We start from the raw sequence: 18,078 nt of genomic DNA, 5'->3' as shown, positions 1-18,078 counted from the left end.
CAACCTTTAAGAGTAAGGAACAGTGTGAAATAAGAATTACTGCAGAGGTTTTCTCAGATACTCTGATGTATTTATTCCAAATGTTTTCTGAATACATTTCTTTCTTAAGTATTGTAATGCGGGGGTTCTCAACCTTGTCCACCTCAAGGCCCACCTGTTTATCACTAGAAAGCAGGAAGGCCCACAAGATAACAAAACTGAACAGTTTTGCTTGAAAATGTCATCATATGTGGGGGCCTACTCTTGCGACATGTGATGTATATCAGTGAACATTAAATATATAAATATATTTATATATTTTAGCTGGTGATAAATATATAAATTAGCTGGTAAGGGAGTGTCATGCACAATTACACAGACATACACAGTCCATCTCTTGCTCAAATGTTAGGCGAGTGCACTCATATATGGAATTGTTTAACTTCACATCTTTCTCCTGAAGTTTTTTCTTTTGCTTTCGTCATGAAAGTCTAAGAAAAGCGAGAGCAAAATGGATGCTAACAGGCTAGCCTGCTACCCAGCATTTCACCTTGTCCAAGAATTTGAAAGAAAATAAAACTTAAAATAAAGCTTTCAGCTGTTAATGAATCATATTTCAGAAATGACAACAGTTTCCCCACAGTTATTTCCCGCCCAAGTAGTCTGTTTCACTTGGAAATATTCACTTGAACTAAAAAATAGTCTTGCCATATATGTTCAGTGCTGCAGGTGAGTCATTTAAAACCAAAAAAATCATTAGCATAGCTGGTTTGATAAAACTCTGATTTTTATGGTCTTTTGCCATCGCCATTTAAAAATATTGCAAATAAATTGTAAATATAGGGTTCTGAGTTCAGTCATTTTCTTTTATTAGTTAACCGTTAACAGTAAGGTAATTAAGCTAGAAAATAGATTCATATTCAAAAGTATGGAATCAATGTTCTCAAATTTTTTCGAAGCATTTTTGAAAATGTATTTCAAAAATAAAACCACTAGGGTTTATACTGATCCGTTTATTATCCCTAATGGGGTATTGAACCCAGAACCTTAGAGTTGAATGACAGAGACTTTCATGGTGAGCCACAAGTGGCCCGTGGCCCATGCCTTACTTTTTGAGACAATCTATTTGCAGAGAGTAATAAGAAACCAAGCACCATTTTAGAAACTAGTTCCCAACTTTCAATTATTGTGTTTATTAAGTAATAGAATTAAAAAATAAATTCAGAATCCACCCTTGATTTGTCATTTTGCATGTATGTTTCAAATTTGGTTATATTCAGGCAATTGCTGATATATTTGTACCCTATAAGCAGAACAAGCCAGGTCACACCAATTTGTTCAAATCTTGCCACCACACTGTGCTTAAAAGTCAATATGTTTTTCATGATTATTTATCTTCAGACTCCACAAATGGTTTTAGGAACAATTTTGAGGTTATTCAATAAAAAGGAGCAGTAAGAAAACATTAATTTTCAAACTTGCACAATTGATGGAATGCATGACAATGGACCAATTTGTTTTTCCACAAGAGAAATACAGTAAGATATATGATTGCTTCTATGTTTTGAATTACATATCTAGTGACTGGATGAAATATTGCAATATTTTATGCAATCAATGGACAGATTTGCTTGAATTCCTGTGTAATTTAGAAAAAATAAATTCATTTGCATAATTTTATGCAATATTTAATCTTATGTCAGAAAAAGCAAGGCCAAACAGGTATATTCATGTCTTGCAGCCACTCGCTGCAATGAAGTCAAGATTTTAAAAATAATTATTTTTACTTGCAGACTCTATAGATTCTTTTAAGACCAAATTTGAGACAATTTGACTAAAATCCACAGACTAGTCTGAAAAGCTTATTTTTCAAACTTTAAACAATTGCAAAAAAACTTTAAAGAATAGTTGAATTTGAAAAAATGTCAAAAGTAAGGCATGAAATGATTTATTTATTTATTTTTATTCAAGATAAAATTGGGGTCAAACTTGATAGGCTATTAGAGATTGCCTATGTGGATGGGTCTTTGATTTTTTGTGATGACTGGCCAATGCTAAGCCCTTGAAATACCTGATGAAAGCCTATTGGCCAATGGTGGCCATATTTATCCAATTATTAAGTTGTCCTTAATGTCTTAGTTACAAAGTAGCCCAACAATACAGTCTTCAAAATTTCAACTCAATCGACCAAGTGGTTGCTGAAAAACCTCATGAACAGTATTCAATTTGTAAGTTTCATAAGCATTGGCCAAAGCAATCCTGATCAGTAGCCTTTTTTGTAAATTAAGCTAAATCTCAGAGGGCTTAATTGGCCCCTGGTGGCCATAATGTTTAAAAATATCCAAACTCCTGTGAACAATTTGAAACCAGCATTGTATAGAGATCTTGAACCTTGGACTAGTAGAAAGCTGTAAGTGACACATATTTTGCCAATTATAATGAAAACTACAAGGGCAGAGCTAAATAGACCCAGTGGGGTGTTTATGTGGGAAAAAACCAAGGATTACGTAGAAACAAGATTTTCAGCGTAGTCCTCATGGTTCAGAAGAAATGGGCCAAAATGTAAAATGTTTCTCTATAGTGCCACTATCAGGCCAGTTGGGGTCATTTCACTTGCCTGAGCAGTGGGAGGGATAGTACACCTGCCTTCCAAGTTTGGTGTTTGGATGACTTATGGTATATTCTCCCCAAGCAGTTCTAGGGCAGAAAAAGAAGAAGAAGGAAGATCTCAGTAAAAACGATAAGGTTCCATTCACCTAAAGGTGCTTGGGCCCCTAATAATAATGACATACCACAACACCTATGCTTCCCCTGTTTCAGATGACATTATCCCCCACTGGACTTTTGCTTCTTGGACTTTTGCTTACAGTTGTGGTCTATAAAGAAATTGGGGAGGAGGCTGACACATAAATGAATATTAGTCAAACCTGGCTTGCAAGACTAATATCAGCCTAAAACCTAGGTCATATTGAACATGCAATAAAATGTAGGATAAGTTATTCCAGTCATTTTATGAACATTTTCTTTTTTCACGGAGAGGCAGATAGTTATTAAATTATGAGCATGTGCTTCTCTTTAATGCAATTTGAGCTGCTTGGTCAAGCTGGTCATGCTGGTAGTCTAGCTAAAGAATTAAACCTGTGCTGATTTTCCAGCTTAATTTCTAGACTTGAAATGAACAATAACTAAGCAACAACAACAGCAATGATGCAATTTTTCCTTTGATAAACTGTAAACTATATCTATTTAATTGTAAATAGATGTTTTAAAAAAAATTGGCAGTTGAGTTCAAATGGTGTGATGCCAGAAAACACATGCAATTTTCAAGGAGAATAACTATTGGGTAACGGCACCCAAGAGGATTTTTTCTCAATCTTAACATAGAAAATAATATTATGAACCCCCCTCCCCCCACTTATGCTCGTCTGCTGATTTGGTGGAATTTGGCAGCTAAATTTTTCACTCGCGGGTGGACGATTGAAACTTCGTGGCAGTGAATTTTGTTTCTAGTGACAAGGGGCAACAATAATAAAGCTGCTCTGTGCATCGAAGGGTTCAGTTATATTCAGTTGGAAATAGGTTGTGTAAATGACAGATAATTAAGATGGGTAAAGATTCAGGTAGAAATAGATTGCGTGTGACAGATCATCTGATTTGATGCTTAGTTTAGCTCAAGATCAGTAGCAAGGATTTTTGATATGTGTACATCACACAAACATTCATACATACACTTTAAGAATGAGATGCATAAGTGCAACCTGAGGTCAATTACCATTTATGTAATCTTTAGTATACGTGACCCAAGGAGTACAAGTCTGTCTTAAGGATAAACCTTAGACAGCAGCTAAGGGAGAACTGATTGAGTGTTACTTCAAGTTTAATGATTATTTTTTTCCTGTTTTTGTGTGGAAGCTTTCTTTGTTAAGTAACTGTGCTTAAATCACAATTAAAGCATGCATTATTATTGTATCACATTTCCTGCTCCTGTTGACTTGGGTGGGGAGGAAAGACCAAAGTGTTTCCTATTCACTCAAATACAAAACTATATATTTTCTGATTATTCCACACAACGTTTTGTAAAAAGACCCCCCACCCCCCTTAAATCTACACTTATGGTGGCATGAAACCAATTCCACTGCAAGCTGTGTCAGAAGCCAGACCGTGTTGGAGACATTTTTTTTATTTCCTGTTTTTGTATGAACATTTTCTTTGTTAAGTAACTGTGTTTAAATTACAATTAAAGCATGCGTCATTATTGTATCACATTTCCTGCTCCTGTTGACTTGGGTGGGGAGGTAAGACCAGTGTTTCCTAAAAGATTGGAACAGGTAGTAGTTTCTTATAAATCAGCAGCACTTTCACTTTTCTCCAGCACAGCTTTCTCTATGAGAGGGAAGAAATTAATGTATTTTCTGATTATATTCACTCAAATACAAAACTATATATTTTCTGATTATATAACACAACGTTTTGTAAAAAGACCCCCCACCCCCCTTAAATCTACACTTATGGTGGCATAAAACCAATTCCCCTGCAAGCTGTGTCAGAAGCCAGACCGTGTTGGAGACATTTTTTTTATTTCCTGTTTTTGTATGAACATTTCCTTTGTTAAGTACCTGTGTTTAAATCACAATTAAAGCATGCATCATTGTAAAGTATTGAGTTGGCCAGCTTATAACCCACATTTTACTCCAGCATTGTATGATTATAGGTATAGACAGTGGTCTATAGGTGGTATTACCGCTCTCTGTAAAATGCTGTCAAATGGGAAATTTGACAGTTTCCAGAAATTATGCGACTCATTTGACCCTGGTAAACAGGATTTTTTTTTTAGATATTTACAGATCCGTCACTTCTGTATAAAAGAGGTTAAAGGTCCCAGCCCGGGTCCTTTCTCAGGACTGACTTTTTTATGGATGCATATGATGGTGAAGGAAATAAAGGGGTTATTGGCAAACTGTACAAAGCCATCTGTTTAATGAATAAAAATTCTACTAATTATGTGAGACTTCGCTGGGAACAAGATACACAGGAAAAGATCCCAGAGAAAGCATGGTCACGAGTATGGGAAAACCATTGTACTTCCACTAATTCATTGATTTGGAGGGATTTTTGCTGGAAGAGTCTGATCAGATTTTTTATAATGCCCAAACTCAAATTAAGGTTAACTGGAGCCCACTTTCCCTGCTGGAGGGACTGTGGGGACATAGACCATGCGCATGTAGTATGGTGTTGCCCAAAAATTCAATCCTTTTGGATTAATATGGGGAGATTTATTTCTGAGATCTTGGGTTTTAATGTGGAGGTGTCATTTGATTCTATGTATCTTGGTGTAACCCCTGAAGGCTTAAGTAAGAGTGATGGCTACCTATTGAATATATTTCTGGTGGCTTGTAAGAAAGCTATTACCAAGTGCTGGCTCAGAAGAAACCCTCCAACTGTGGACCTTTTTAATGAAATTGTTATTTATATTCGCTCCATGGAAATGTTGACTTACTCTGTACGTCTGTATGAGTTTTATGTTTGAAATGCTGTACCTGTAAACCTCTGATTTTAAATAAGACCTCATGTACTTTTTTTTTGCCACCTCTTTTGTGTTTTATTTTATTTTTATATGAATGTGAATCAGCTCAAAACAAAATAAAAAATTGTTACAAAAAAAAATCATAATTCAATGTAAACAAAGTCATTCAGAGTGGTTTGATGTAAAATGGTTCATTACTGACTAATTGATTTCTTTACAGTGGTGGTGATAGGAGCCAGGGGCAGGTTTTGTTATTTTGATAATGGTAAAATAGTGTTAAATCTGAAAAAAAAAAATCTTAGTGAGTGGAGATGTTTCATACTTTCTGGACTTTCTTATGTGGTCACTCAATACTGTGATATACTGTGACACTGAGATATTTAAATAGGATATCATACTGTGAAACTTTAGAAAATTGGGGTTTTAACTAAATGGTTACTTAAACCTATTCTTTTAACTTATTATTCAACTTAGAATTTTTCAAATTAACTAAAATTTTAAGGCAGCCTGGTAGTTGACGTTTTACCCACATTGTGCAGTAGGGGTGGGAATCTCTAGGCACCTAACGATTCGATTCGATTATGATTCAGAGGGCTGCGATGCGATTATAAAACGATTAGCGATGCATCTCGATGCATCTTTTTTTTCTATATAGCATTTATATTTTCTCACTGTGTGAGCTCAAGTTTCGAGTTCAAGTTTCAAGTTTATTTGTCCTTTGCACAACATGTTAGGACATTTATGCATTGAAATGCTTGTGGTGAGGCTCAGGTAATCACTCTACAGAAAGTAAATAAGTAAAAATAAAAATACAAGAAAAACCAACAGAAATATATTAAATATACACAAAATATACACAGAATATAGAGACAATATACATTTTAAAGTGACTTAATGACTCGGTGTTATTGTTATTTAAAGTGACTTGGTACCTTTAAAGCAAAGTATTTGTAATGATCCATAATGAATTTACTTCTAATATCTTTTTTAATAAAACAAATGGAAGTGATGTGGCAAGTGAACTAGAAGGCTCTCATTCACTGCTATTGTTTGGAGCAGGAGAAGCTGCTTAAAATGCGATAAAATGCACAGTTACGGTGAAATAAGATCCAGTGGTAATGGATCTCCACGCAGCACGTTACAGCTATTCTACCCATTTTCTTTAGTGATCTTATAACTTCGGTTTTGGTCTTGTTGTAGAGATGGGGGATCGCTGTGTCAGTAAAATATCTACGGGACGTGTGAAACATAGCGTGAAAGCCCTGTTTCGCAACGACTGAGAACTGGCGTGCAGACTGCAGGTCACATAGCAGAGATGCGTTATTCACATTTATAAGCAGTGCAGTTGGTTTCCTGGTACGTGAATCTGCAATCTCCTGATATAACCTGGCTTTTAATGCAGAGGGAGCCGGTCGGGTTTCTCACACATCCAGTTGTGTTTTTGTTATGTGCCTCCACAGACTGTCCAGGGTGCTGCACTTCCGCACTTCCAAGTTTTGCGTTCCGTCAACATTACGTTATAAATTAAACATTTAGAAAATCGATTTTTGACATTTGTGAATCGATTCAGAATCGTTCATGTCCGCATCGCGATGCATCTAAGAATCGATTTTTTCCTGCACCCCTATTGTGCAGTAAAATAGATCAGCATGTAGTAACAATAAAAAAGCCTTTTGTGACTGTGGGACTGTACATGTGGGATAAAACAGAGTTTAGAGTCTAAGATTGCACCCAGGTTTTATGCTTCAGGTTTGGTATACAAAGCTAAAGAGCGAAGCTTCTCATTTAGCATTTTTCTTTGAGTTTTACTACCAAGGATCAGTATTTCAGTTTTTTTGTAAGTTGTAAGAAAATTTGTGACTTCCTCCGAGAAATATCTGAAACACAGCTAGTTAGTCTGTTTACAAAGTCTTGATAATCGAAGGAATTGAAATGTACAGTTGCGTGTCATCAGCACAGCTATGAAAATGTATGTTTTCTAATGACTTCACCTACAAGTAACATGTACGAAGAGAAGGGCCCTAAAACTGAACTTCACAAAAAAAAAATAAAAATCTCCTTGATGAATGATTCCTCAGTGAAACCAAGAATTGTCCATGATTTAAACCATTTTAAAACTGTATCTGAGAGTCCTACTCAATATTTAAGGTGGTGTATTAGAATCATGTGATCAACTGTATTAAAAGCTGATACAATAAGACCAAAACAGAAGTTTTTTTTTGCATCAGCGCTGAGCCCGATGTCATTCATAACACAAACCAATGCTGTCTCAGTACTGTCATTAGAACAAAAACCTGATTGAAACTTTCTCATATAACTTGTTTGATATTAGATACACATTAAATTGTTTGAAAGTAACTTTTTCTAAGACTTTACTTAGAAAAGGAAGACTAAAAATGATTTAGTATAGAAGGATCCATGCTACTCTTTTTTAGCAGAGGCTTCACCAAGGCAGTTTTAAAAGCATCTGGACAGAGAACAGTTTACAACAGTTAAGACATTATTTTGAACACAATCAAAAACCATCTTAAGGAAAGAAATAGAAACAGCGTCAGGATCACATGTGGACGAACGTAATTTGTTTATAACAGTTTATAACAGATATTATCACTGATGTAGGTGGCTTATCAGGAAGGTTATAGGAACTACTATTTTCAGTCAGCTGAGCTATATAGTTGACTTATGATGGAAAGAAGGATTTTGGTATTATCTTTAAAGAGAAGCATTGTCAGGCATCCAGCCTCTGAGTCTGGTTCCCCCCATGGCACAGCTCCACAATATGCTTGTTAAAAGGCATCTTTTTATGGTTTGTCTTTATATATCACTGTCAAAAAAAATTATCTCAATTTTTTGCAATTTTCATTTTTGCACAGCAACTGCCCTTAATAATATGTGAAAATTTCATGATGGATGGACCAATAGAAATTATCCCAAAATTGCTGGGAATAAAATAAACTTACTTTAAAAGTAAAGAACATTTTTACCTTCTTCTGGAAAGTTATTGTTTACATTCAAAAAGGCGCTAGAATAAATCGACATGAATTACAGACAAATGTAGCATTAGTTTTATTGAAAGATTTTAACATTTTTTTTCAGAAAATCCAAAGATAAAATTGATAGTTATTTTATATACACAGTCAGATTTTCACTTCCAATACCAACTGCCCACATATACAGCAGTAGGTTTATTTGTTAGTCGCCTAAAACATCTGCTGAAATAAGATAAGACAGAACAGATCAGAATGCTGGGAACATTCAATTCTTAAAGGTGTGTTTTTCTATAAGCACATCTCATGATTAAAAAAAAAGAAAAGAAATATTACAGATGGTATAACAGTAAAACATATACAATTTTCAGAGTGTATACCAGCTTAGATTATGTTCTTTCTGCTCTTCCGTTTCTGGAGGTGAATATTATTAATTTCTACTACAGTATACTACACAGAGATCTATTTTTCCTTTTCAGTTCCCGCAATTCAGACTCCAGTTCAGCTATTCTCCTCTCTCTATCTCTGTTAGATGCTTTCTCATCTTTAAGACATGTTGCCATTTTAAACAGCTTATAATTGTAGTAGCTGTGATTGTTAGCCTTCAGCATCTTCTCAATCTTCTTGAAGAGAATTTTCACCTGAGAGCGGTCCTTCTCCCTGTTGTTGAACACATGATACCTCTCTCCACAAGCAGATATCAGGTGTTCCATGTCAGGTCCAGCATCTTCTACGAAATCTTCCACAGTCTTGTTTTCATACTCAAGATCATCTCCACGTGTGAACAGCACAATCATGTGCTTGTGCACTGCATCACCAAAGATTTCTTGGAATTTTCTGACGGTGTCGCGCTCCTCTTCAGTGAAACGCCTCACATCAATCACAAGAAGAAAGGCATGAGGTCCAGGAGCAGCCATCGTGACTCCTTTTACAGTCTCTTTGATGATAAAATCTTCAGTCATGTTTGTATCATACAAACCAGGGGTGTCAATGACTGTAACAGTTTGGCCATCAATCACTTTTGTTTTTTCTGAGCAATAAGTGGTAACAGAGGTGGCTCTGGCTTCAGACTCAAACACTTTCTCACCCAGAATGGTGTTACCTGTAGCGCTTTTGCCAACCCCAGTCTTGCCCAGTAGGACCAAACGCCACGGTTCTCTACCTGTAGGATGAATCAAAAAGAAATAGCCACTGAACAAGCTTGCCAGCATCTGTCGTGACATCAGTTAATTCCCCATAATTGTGAAATGTAACATCTTAATTTGCATACTTTATCATACTTCGCTATATTGCTGCAGTCGTTGTTAACTGACGCTCTTTTGATCTGCTGAAATTACCCTTCACTAAATTTGCATTCAGATATTTCACAAACACTCACCACTGGAAGCCATGACTGTCGCGTTAATGGTATGGTTGGAAGTTTGTGCCTTTAGAGTTGGTTTTAATATGAATTTTCCCTGGTCTCCAGGAAATTTTATATGATCTGGGCTGTGACGCCTCCTGTTTGACATACTTTTTCATGATTGGATACTTTGTGATTTGTGAGCTGGACTCTTTAGAGCTATAAATACCCTCAGGGTTCTGCCTCCTTTGTCTGTTTCTGAGTTGACTTCAGAGAGGTGAGTGCCTTATGATGTTTTGTCATAAACATTGATGCACTGTGCCATGTATTTATTCAGCTCATTTTAATACAGAAGAATGGGATATGTTTTGGATTAGCCTGCTCCATGAATGACACACTCCATTTGTGCTTAAATGCTAGAAGATGTTTGTGCAGGAAACTCTTTAACATGAAGCATTTTATCTATGTTACTTCTGTAGAGTATAATAACCTTCATGAAAAACAGGTGTGTTCTTTGGAGAGAGTGTTGTTTTGGTGTGACTTGTTTCAGTAGTTTAAATAAATAGGAATTTTTTATTGCTCAAATGTTACACTTTTTGTAACATTTTTTCCATCTGATCTCAATGTTGTCTAGGAGCAAGTACCATTAAGGAGATCTCTGTCTTTTCGGTTTGGGTGCCCCTGGTTGAATTGATTCAGTGCAGAATTACTGTTTTTATTTGCTGAATTTAACCTATTGGAAAAATTAAACATAAAATTTGGCCTGTATAAAAGTTACAGAGCATTTTATATTTTGTTTTCTTTTTTCCAATATTTTGAACTCAGCAAAAAAAATATATATATTGTTTACCAAAATTTGAAGAAAAATGCCATATTTAAGGATATGTTAACTTATTGTCAGTTAGAAAATCAACAAAACATATAATTTGACCAGAAGTGTTCAAACTTTTGCATACAATTGCATTTACAAAGTTCACAAAGGTAACATATAGATTTGGTTGTTTTTTTAAATGAATAAAGTTATTTTTTTTGTTCTTTTTGGTTCTAATATTATGTGTCACACTTTATTATGAATCTTTGTATTCGTTGACCCTGTACCACTTTCTTCATTCTAAATACATAAAAATATACATCAAAACTTGATAGCGTTCAAATAATTAAAACCAGACAACTGAAACTTTTCATCTTTTCTCAGGAAAATTACTTTTTAGCATCTGTGATTCAGTATCACTGTGGTGAAATGGCTGCTGAGACACAGAAGACAGGTGCTGATGATTCAGTACAGATTGTTTTAGTTGGTGCTACAGGCTCGGGGAAGAGCTCTTCTGGAAACACCATACTCGGCAAAAAACATTTCTTATCAGAAACATCTGCAAAGTCAGTTACACTGAAGTGCCAAAGTGCAGTGGAGATGATCAATGGTAGGCAGGTTACTGTGGTGGATACTCCAGGCTGGGACTGCACAGAACTTTCTAAACACACAGTTTTGACTGAAATACAGCAGAATCTACAGAAACTCCATGGCCCATACTCCTTCCTCCTGGTCATAAAGGTTGGTTCTGTGGAATCTAAAGAAATTGCTAAAATCTATGGTCTCAAAGACATCTTTGGTCCTTCATTCCTGGAGCACACCACAATCTTGTTTTCACACAGTGATGACCTTGAGTCAAAAACTTTTGCTGTATTTCTCAGACAAGGAGGTGAAGAGTTTCAAACCTTGTTAAGTTGCTGCAACAACAGATGCCATTCCTGGAACAACAGAGATAAAAGATCTGATGAGGATGTGGAGAAAATCTTGAAAGACCTGAAAAAGACAGAGATGAAAAAACAGCAATCAGTGAAAGGTTCCCAGGACAAAATACACAATAATAAGGCTGGAACTTCTGAGCAGAAAGAGAACAGTTTAAAGAGGTTAAGAGAGGGAGATGCACACAAATTTAAAGGACCTATCCGAGTTCTATTCCTTGGAATGACCAAGGTGGGAAAGACCTCAAGTATCAGGACTCTTCAAAGAAAATGTGAGCAGACTGAAGACATTTACACAGAGGGAAAAGGTCTGCAGCTGATAGACTCTCCTGGCTTTTCTGATGAGAATCCAAAAGAAATCCAGGAGGCCGTCTCTAAGTCTGTATCCACCCCTGGACCCCATGTCATTGTCATAGTGATGAGTGTTGGGCGCTTCAGTCCAGCAACCAAGAGAACCATGCAGCATGTTCAAGATGTTCTAGGGAAGAATGCCCCTAAATACACTTTGATCCTTTTCACTGGAAAAGACAATCTGGAAGGTGAACCTATTGAAAAATTCATTGAGAAGAATGAAGACCTGACAAAATTTGTGAACAAGAACGGGAACAGATTTCACGCTTTGAATAACAGAGACGCCAGCGACCAGAGACAAGTAGATGAACTGCTGCAGAAGATTACTAACATCTTTGAAGCAAATATGGGAGAATTTTATAAAACATAGGAAGAACGTTCAGATACAGTGCATAAGAAAGGTAAACTTTACATTGTTGCAAATAAAAATCTGATGTTGAAATATGACATCTATATATAAAAATGATCATTGTGTTCTTATCTTTACAGGAAAAGACTCTGAACAGAGTGGACTTTTGCGAAAAGCAAAAACTCTATGAATGAACAACAGCTAAAGTCCAAATGCTTAAGTGCTCCATATGTATACATTACCTTCAATTACTTCCTCCATAAGTATTAATAACAAAACATATAACGTGTACTTGTTGTGATGTATCTCATAATGAGTCTTGGTGTGATTGCTTCCTGGACTTGGAAATATATTTATAGTATCGGGACGGTAAAGACTAAATCGGGAAACTATGCCTGAGCACCAAGGCAGCATGTCTATGCTACCTTTAGTCCTTCCCTTCATGTCTCAAAGCCTGGGAGTGTCTACAGTATGGATGTAAAATGTTTAGAATATTTGTGTTGAATCTACTGATAATGTCTTTCAGTCAAAAGCACAACAGAGATGGAGCAAAAAAGAATCATTCCAAACTTTTCTCTCCTACCACTGTGTGGATACACTTTTCTTTTCACTTTTCACTGCAGTAATGTTAAAGTCTCTTTAGATGACTGTATTGTTTGCTCTCCTGGAGCTCAGGTTTCTTTGAGAGATGTGGCAGCCCTCATTTATTCTGCCCTTTAATGTTCATTCTACTGTATAACTACATGTTTTTCTTTCTGTCAGTTTGTTTATCCATTCCTTTGGAAAGAGGACATCCCACTGTGCTTGTCAAGTTATGAACATAACCTTAAGATATCCAAAGTGGAATATTTCCAATGCTTGATTTGAGTTGTATTGTTTTTGTATTTAGAAGTAAAAAGCGTATACAAAAACATATCCATATGTGTATACAAATAAATAAATAAATAAATAAATAAATAGACAAATAAATAAAAATCACAGTGCATTTTCACTCCTACAGGTATTAATTTTAAAGCATTTTACTTCTGTATTTAATAAATTGGAAAAAGACAGTAAGTATGCAAGTTTTATGTGTTATTTTTCCCCAATATGTTATATTCAAATGTTTAACTTATTTAAAGTGTGTTAATCTTTTTTCAATTAGAAAATCAACATGTAATTTGACTTGGCCAAATTTCTGTATATTGGCCATTCTACCAAATTAGTTCAAACTGAACTGCCACAGTAAAATGTAAAAAAAAAAATTAATAAGCTAAATATATACAAAATCATTAATCATAATATACTTTCTATTAGGAGGTGTCTGTCCCAAGGTCTAACCCACATATGTCAAACACAAGGTCTGCGGGTTGTGGCACAATCCTTTCTGGCCCTCGAAATTAGTTTCTTATAAATATTAGCTTGTTCCACAGTGTGCTACACTACCATGCCTAGCATGGATTGAAGGGAACAAAAAAAAGTTTTATTTTTGTAACCTTGACACTTGCATATACAGCATACATATGTATAATGAGTTTTCAAAATGTTATATAATAAGACATTTTTAGTGCCTAAAGTTTGCTTATTTAGATTTGCAAAGAAGTTGCAATTTTTTTAATTGCCTTTTTGTTTACTCATCTTTAACAAATGTGTCAATAATTACGTGGCAGATTGTAAATGGACAATACCGAATACAACTATTAAACAAATTATACAAAGAGACAGCCACAGGGGGTATCATAATCTCTTGATAAAATAAAGGTGCCAGGAAAGGTTCTTCGTGTGATGCTGTAGAACACAGTTTCCCAGCCTTGGTTCTAGAGAACCTTTTAGTGTTTTCCCAGCTCCCAGCACACCCAGTTTAAGCCATGAAGGGCTTGTTAATAAGCTGATTATTTGGATCAGATATGTTAGAAGCAGGGGAAACACTAAATTCACAGGATAGGGGGTACTCCAAGACCAGGGTTTGGAACCCCTGCTATAGAAGAACCATTTTGGTTCCCAAATAAACATTTCAGTAGATGGTTCTTCAAAGTAGCACTTTTGTAAATAGAATGTGTGAGTGTGAAGAACCTTTTAAAATAACCTCCACATAATGTAAGGGTTGTTAAAAGAACATTGGTAAAGAACTTTTACATTACATAAAGGTTCTTTATACCTTTAAAAAGACTTTTAAAACCAAAATCTTTTTTCGAAATCTGTGTTTAACATCTTAAGTGATTATTATTCGTTCAAGAGCCATTGCCATTGCGAGTAGCTTATATTCATATTAGCTATGATTGTTTGCACTAAGAGTGAGCTGCTATTCATCCCTGCAACTACAGGTCCTCATCATGATCTTGCCATCTCATTCGAGAACTCTCTGATTGTCCCATCTGTAGAGGAAAGAAGTCTTGGTGTGGTTCTGTGATGGCCAGTTATTGTTCTCGACTCACATTGCGAACCTAACTGCAGATTTCTCCGAAACAACATCCGGAGGATCCGACCCTTTCTCACTCGAGAGGCCACCCAGGTACTAGTGCAGTGTCTTGTCATCTCAAGGCTTGACTACTGCAACTCGCTCTTGGCTGGTCTTCCAATGCAGGCCATCAAGCCTCTGAAACTCATCCAGAATGCAGCAGCACGGCTCGTCTTCAATCTCCCCAAGTTCAGCCACGTCACCCCACTGCTGCGCTCCCTTCACTGGCTTCCTGTAGCTGCACGCATCAGATTTAAAACCCTTATGCTTGCCAAAAATGGACCAGCCAAAAATGGACCAGCCACTCCCTACTTGATGGCAATGGTGAAATCTCAAACTGTACCATGAGCCCTTCGAGCTTCGAGCACAGCTCGACTTGACCCGCCATCCTTCAAGGCGCACGGAAGGCAAGCATCAAGACTGTTCTCTGTGCTGGCACCCAGGTGGTGGAACGAACTCCCACTGGCTGTCTGTACAGCAGAGTCTCTCGCTGTCTTCAAACGCAGACTGAAGACACATCTCTTTATACAGCACTTAAATGAGCACTGAATTAAGTATTGATTGTAAAATATTGTACTGCACTTATGTATTGTATTGTATTGCACTGCTCTGTGTTCAACTCTGTTCCTTTTTCTCTAGGTATCAACAGGGACTTTTTGTTTCTAGCAGTATCTGAGCTCAGGACTGGCTTTCTCTCTAACCTATTGGTAACTAGCAAAAATACTTTTTCTGGATAGACAAAGCACTTTTTGTAAGTCGCTCTGGATAAGAGTGTCTGCTAAATGCTGTAAATGTAAATGTAAATGCACTAAGCATTATGTGAATTTTCTGCAGGAGGAGAAACACATGAGTGCGGTTCTTCATCTTCCTGTTGCTGAACACATGATACCTCCTTCCACATGCATGTATCAGTTGGAGGTCAAATCCAGCCTCTTCTGTGTAGGTTTCAATTGTCTTGTTAATATACTTGAGATCATCTCCACAAGTGAACAACACAATCATGTACTTGTGCACTTCATTGCCAAAAAATTATTGAAAGTTCTTGACAGTGTTTTTCTCCTCCTGAGTGAAACGTCTCACATCAATCACGGGAAGAAAGGCAAGAGGACCAGGAGCAGCCAGTTGAACACCAATCACAGTCTCTTTGATTACAGCCTCATTAGGTATGATTCTGTCATACAAACCAGGGGTGTCAGTGACTACAATAGTTTGGCCATTGATCACTTTTGTTTTTTGTGAGCAAGAAGCTGCGATGAAGGTAGCTCTGGGCACAGTGCAATGGTTCACTGTTTTTTTTTGTTTTTTTTTACTTGTAATTCTTTCTTCATAAGTGCAAATCAAATCAGGAATTAACACCAAGCATTATCGCCAAATGAGATGTCCTTTACTTAGTCCTTACTTTCATCACCTGTTACTGAGGTTAAACAGTCTGCTAGTAATAAACACGTGCATCCTTTTTATCAACTGACTTTTCACATCAGCATGCTTCACTGAAATGCAAGCACATCAACAATTTAATTAAATCCTATCATTGTTTCGCAGTACTGTTCCTATAACTGTAATCATCCAATGACTACACAGAGAGGAAGAGAGACTGTACCACAGACCTCCGTCACATGCTACAGTAGGCAAAGTCTAGGGTGCAGCTGTCTTTCCTCACTCTGGAAGCCTCCTTCCCCCTCTCTCCTCGATTCATCCAAGCGCATTTAAAGAAGTGACGTTGCCGGGCTTTGACTGACCTGCAGATCACGGGCTGGAGGCGTGAACGAGAGGAATCGACGACACATCAGAGCTCTGAGATCCTCCCTTATTCAATAGTTGAACACCTAACGGTTCTCTGTTACAAGAGCACCACCATGTGGACATGTTTAGAAGTTCTTTGATTAACACTGCAGTAATGTTAAAGTCTCGCTAGATGGCAGTGTGGTTTACTCCCCTCATCCTGAGGTTCCTTTGGGAGACGTGGCAGCCCTCGTTGACTCTGCCCTCTATTGTTTATTCTACTGTATAACTATCTCCTTTTCTTTCTGTCGGTTTGTTTATCCATTCCTAAGAAAAGAAGACATCCCACTGGTCAGTGTTTTGCACGAAGCACTTATGTTTATAGTCCAGTGTGACTTTTTTCTTGGGTTTGCAGTGAGTTGTACTGTTTTTGTATTTAGAGTCATGTTTAGGAATTAAATGGTACCACATAACATGATTGTGAGTCCATGTGTATCTATAAAAATGTCAGTTTCACTCTTTTAGTCTCTCTCTCTTACTTCCACACACACACACACACACACACACACACACGTGCACATTAATGTAATGAGAGGTTAGTAGAGGATGGCAGCACCAGTTCCGCCCTTTATCCAAATGTTCCTGGTAGATATAATCCAGTCTCTCTCTCTCTCTCTCTCTCTCTCTCTCTCTCTCTCTCTCTCTCTCTCTCTCTCTCTCTCTCTCTCTCTCTCTCTCTCTCTCTCTCTCTCTCTCTCTCTCTCTCTCTACTACATTCCATCAGGCTCCACACACACTCCAGAGGGGCCCTGCCATGCATGACTCCCACCACATACTCGCTTCTGCTGGAAAGGCTTGAGAAAGGGGGGCAGGGAAGACACACACACACACACACACACACACACACACACACACACAAAGCGAACAAAAGCCAATTAAACAGCAGCCGCAGACACAGTGACTGCTCCAATGCTGCTTTTCCTGTTTAGATCATCTGTGTACAAACTCACATACTGATGTATGATTAAGAGAAAAGGGTGTCTTTTTCCTTCATCTGATGATGTGGTGACTGACATGCCGTTATGAGGGGACATCACAGTCTGAGTGAAGGTCTGAGTGAATACTGGTCGCATTTAAAGATCCTCAAATGTGCGATAGGTGCTACGTTTAAAAGTACTGCTTATGGCACAAGCCTGTTTATGGCTGAAGACTTTTAGTACAAGATGAACAAAGGAATTGTGCCCCCTGAAAAGTGTGCAAAAATTTCATAATGAATGCAACAATACAAACTTATAATAAATTATTGTTACATTAACATACATGAAAAATTAAAGACCTTGAAGCTTCCTGTAAAGTTAGTGCTTTAGGGAACCAGCATTATGACAGTGACTACTGTGCATGAATATAGCCAATAATCACAACACTGCTCTTTATGCATTACATTTTGAAGTGTAGTAGGTCCTGCAAGACTGAGACTGAAGAGTGCTTCTCTAGATGATGACTCAGTGGCCGCATACTCCTCCACTGCTGAGTCAGTCATCATGCCTGTGAGTGTGTTTCTATGGTGACCCAGCTTGACCCAAGAGGATGAACTGCATCCATGTGCAGCTCAAGCTCCTCCTCATGCTCCTTCACTGAGCA

General features: G+C 37.2%; 2 protein-coding genes across 2 annotated transcripts; one reads left to right on the top strand and one right to left on the bottom strand.

Moving 5' to 3' along the window:
• Positions 1-8,554: 8,554 nt before the first annotated feature.
• On the bottom strand, positions 8,555-9,935 carry zgc:153642 (uncharacterized protein LOC768150 homolog). The gene is made up of 2 exons (XM_036573493.1): positions 9,869-9,935; positions 8,555-9,652 (listed from the first exon to the last, which is right to left on the bottom strand). The coding sequence occupies exons 1-2, from the start codon at positions 9,879-9,881 to the stop codon at positions 8,931-8,933; spliced, it is 735 nt and encodes a 244-aa protein (XP_036429386.1). The 5' UTR covers positions 9,882-9,935; the 3' UTR covers positions 8,555-8,930.
• A 151-nt stretch (positions 9,936-10,086) lies between these two features.
• Positions 10,087-13,238, top strand: LOC118810780 (GTPase IMAP family member 9). The gene is made up of 3 exons (XM_036574830.1): positions 10,087-10,109; positions 11,028-12,330; positions 12,419-13,238. Exon 2 carries the CDS (start codon positions 11,073-11,075, stop codon positions 12,297-12,299), a length of 1,227 nt encoding a protein of 408 aa, XP_036430723.1. The 5' UTR covers positions 10,087-10,109; positions 11,028-11,072; the 3' UTR covers positions 12,300-12,330; positions 12,419-13,238.
• Positions 13,239-18,078: the final 4,840 nt, after the last annotated feature.

Source organism: Colossoma macropomum, unplaced genomic scaffold (genome assembly GCF_904425465.1).
Source record: "Colossoma macropomum unplaced genomic scaffold, Colossoma_macropomum, whole genome shotgun sequence".
Classification (NCBI taxonomy): Eukaryota; Metazoa; Chordata; class Actinopteri; order Characiformes; family Serrasalmidae; genus Colossoma; species Colossoma macropomum.
Note: the sequence above shows the minus strand (reverse complement) of the source record. Positions and strands in the feature narration are given on the sequence as shown.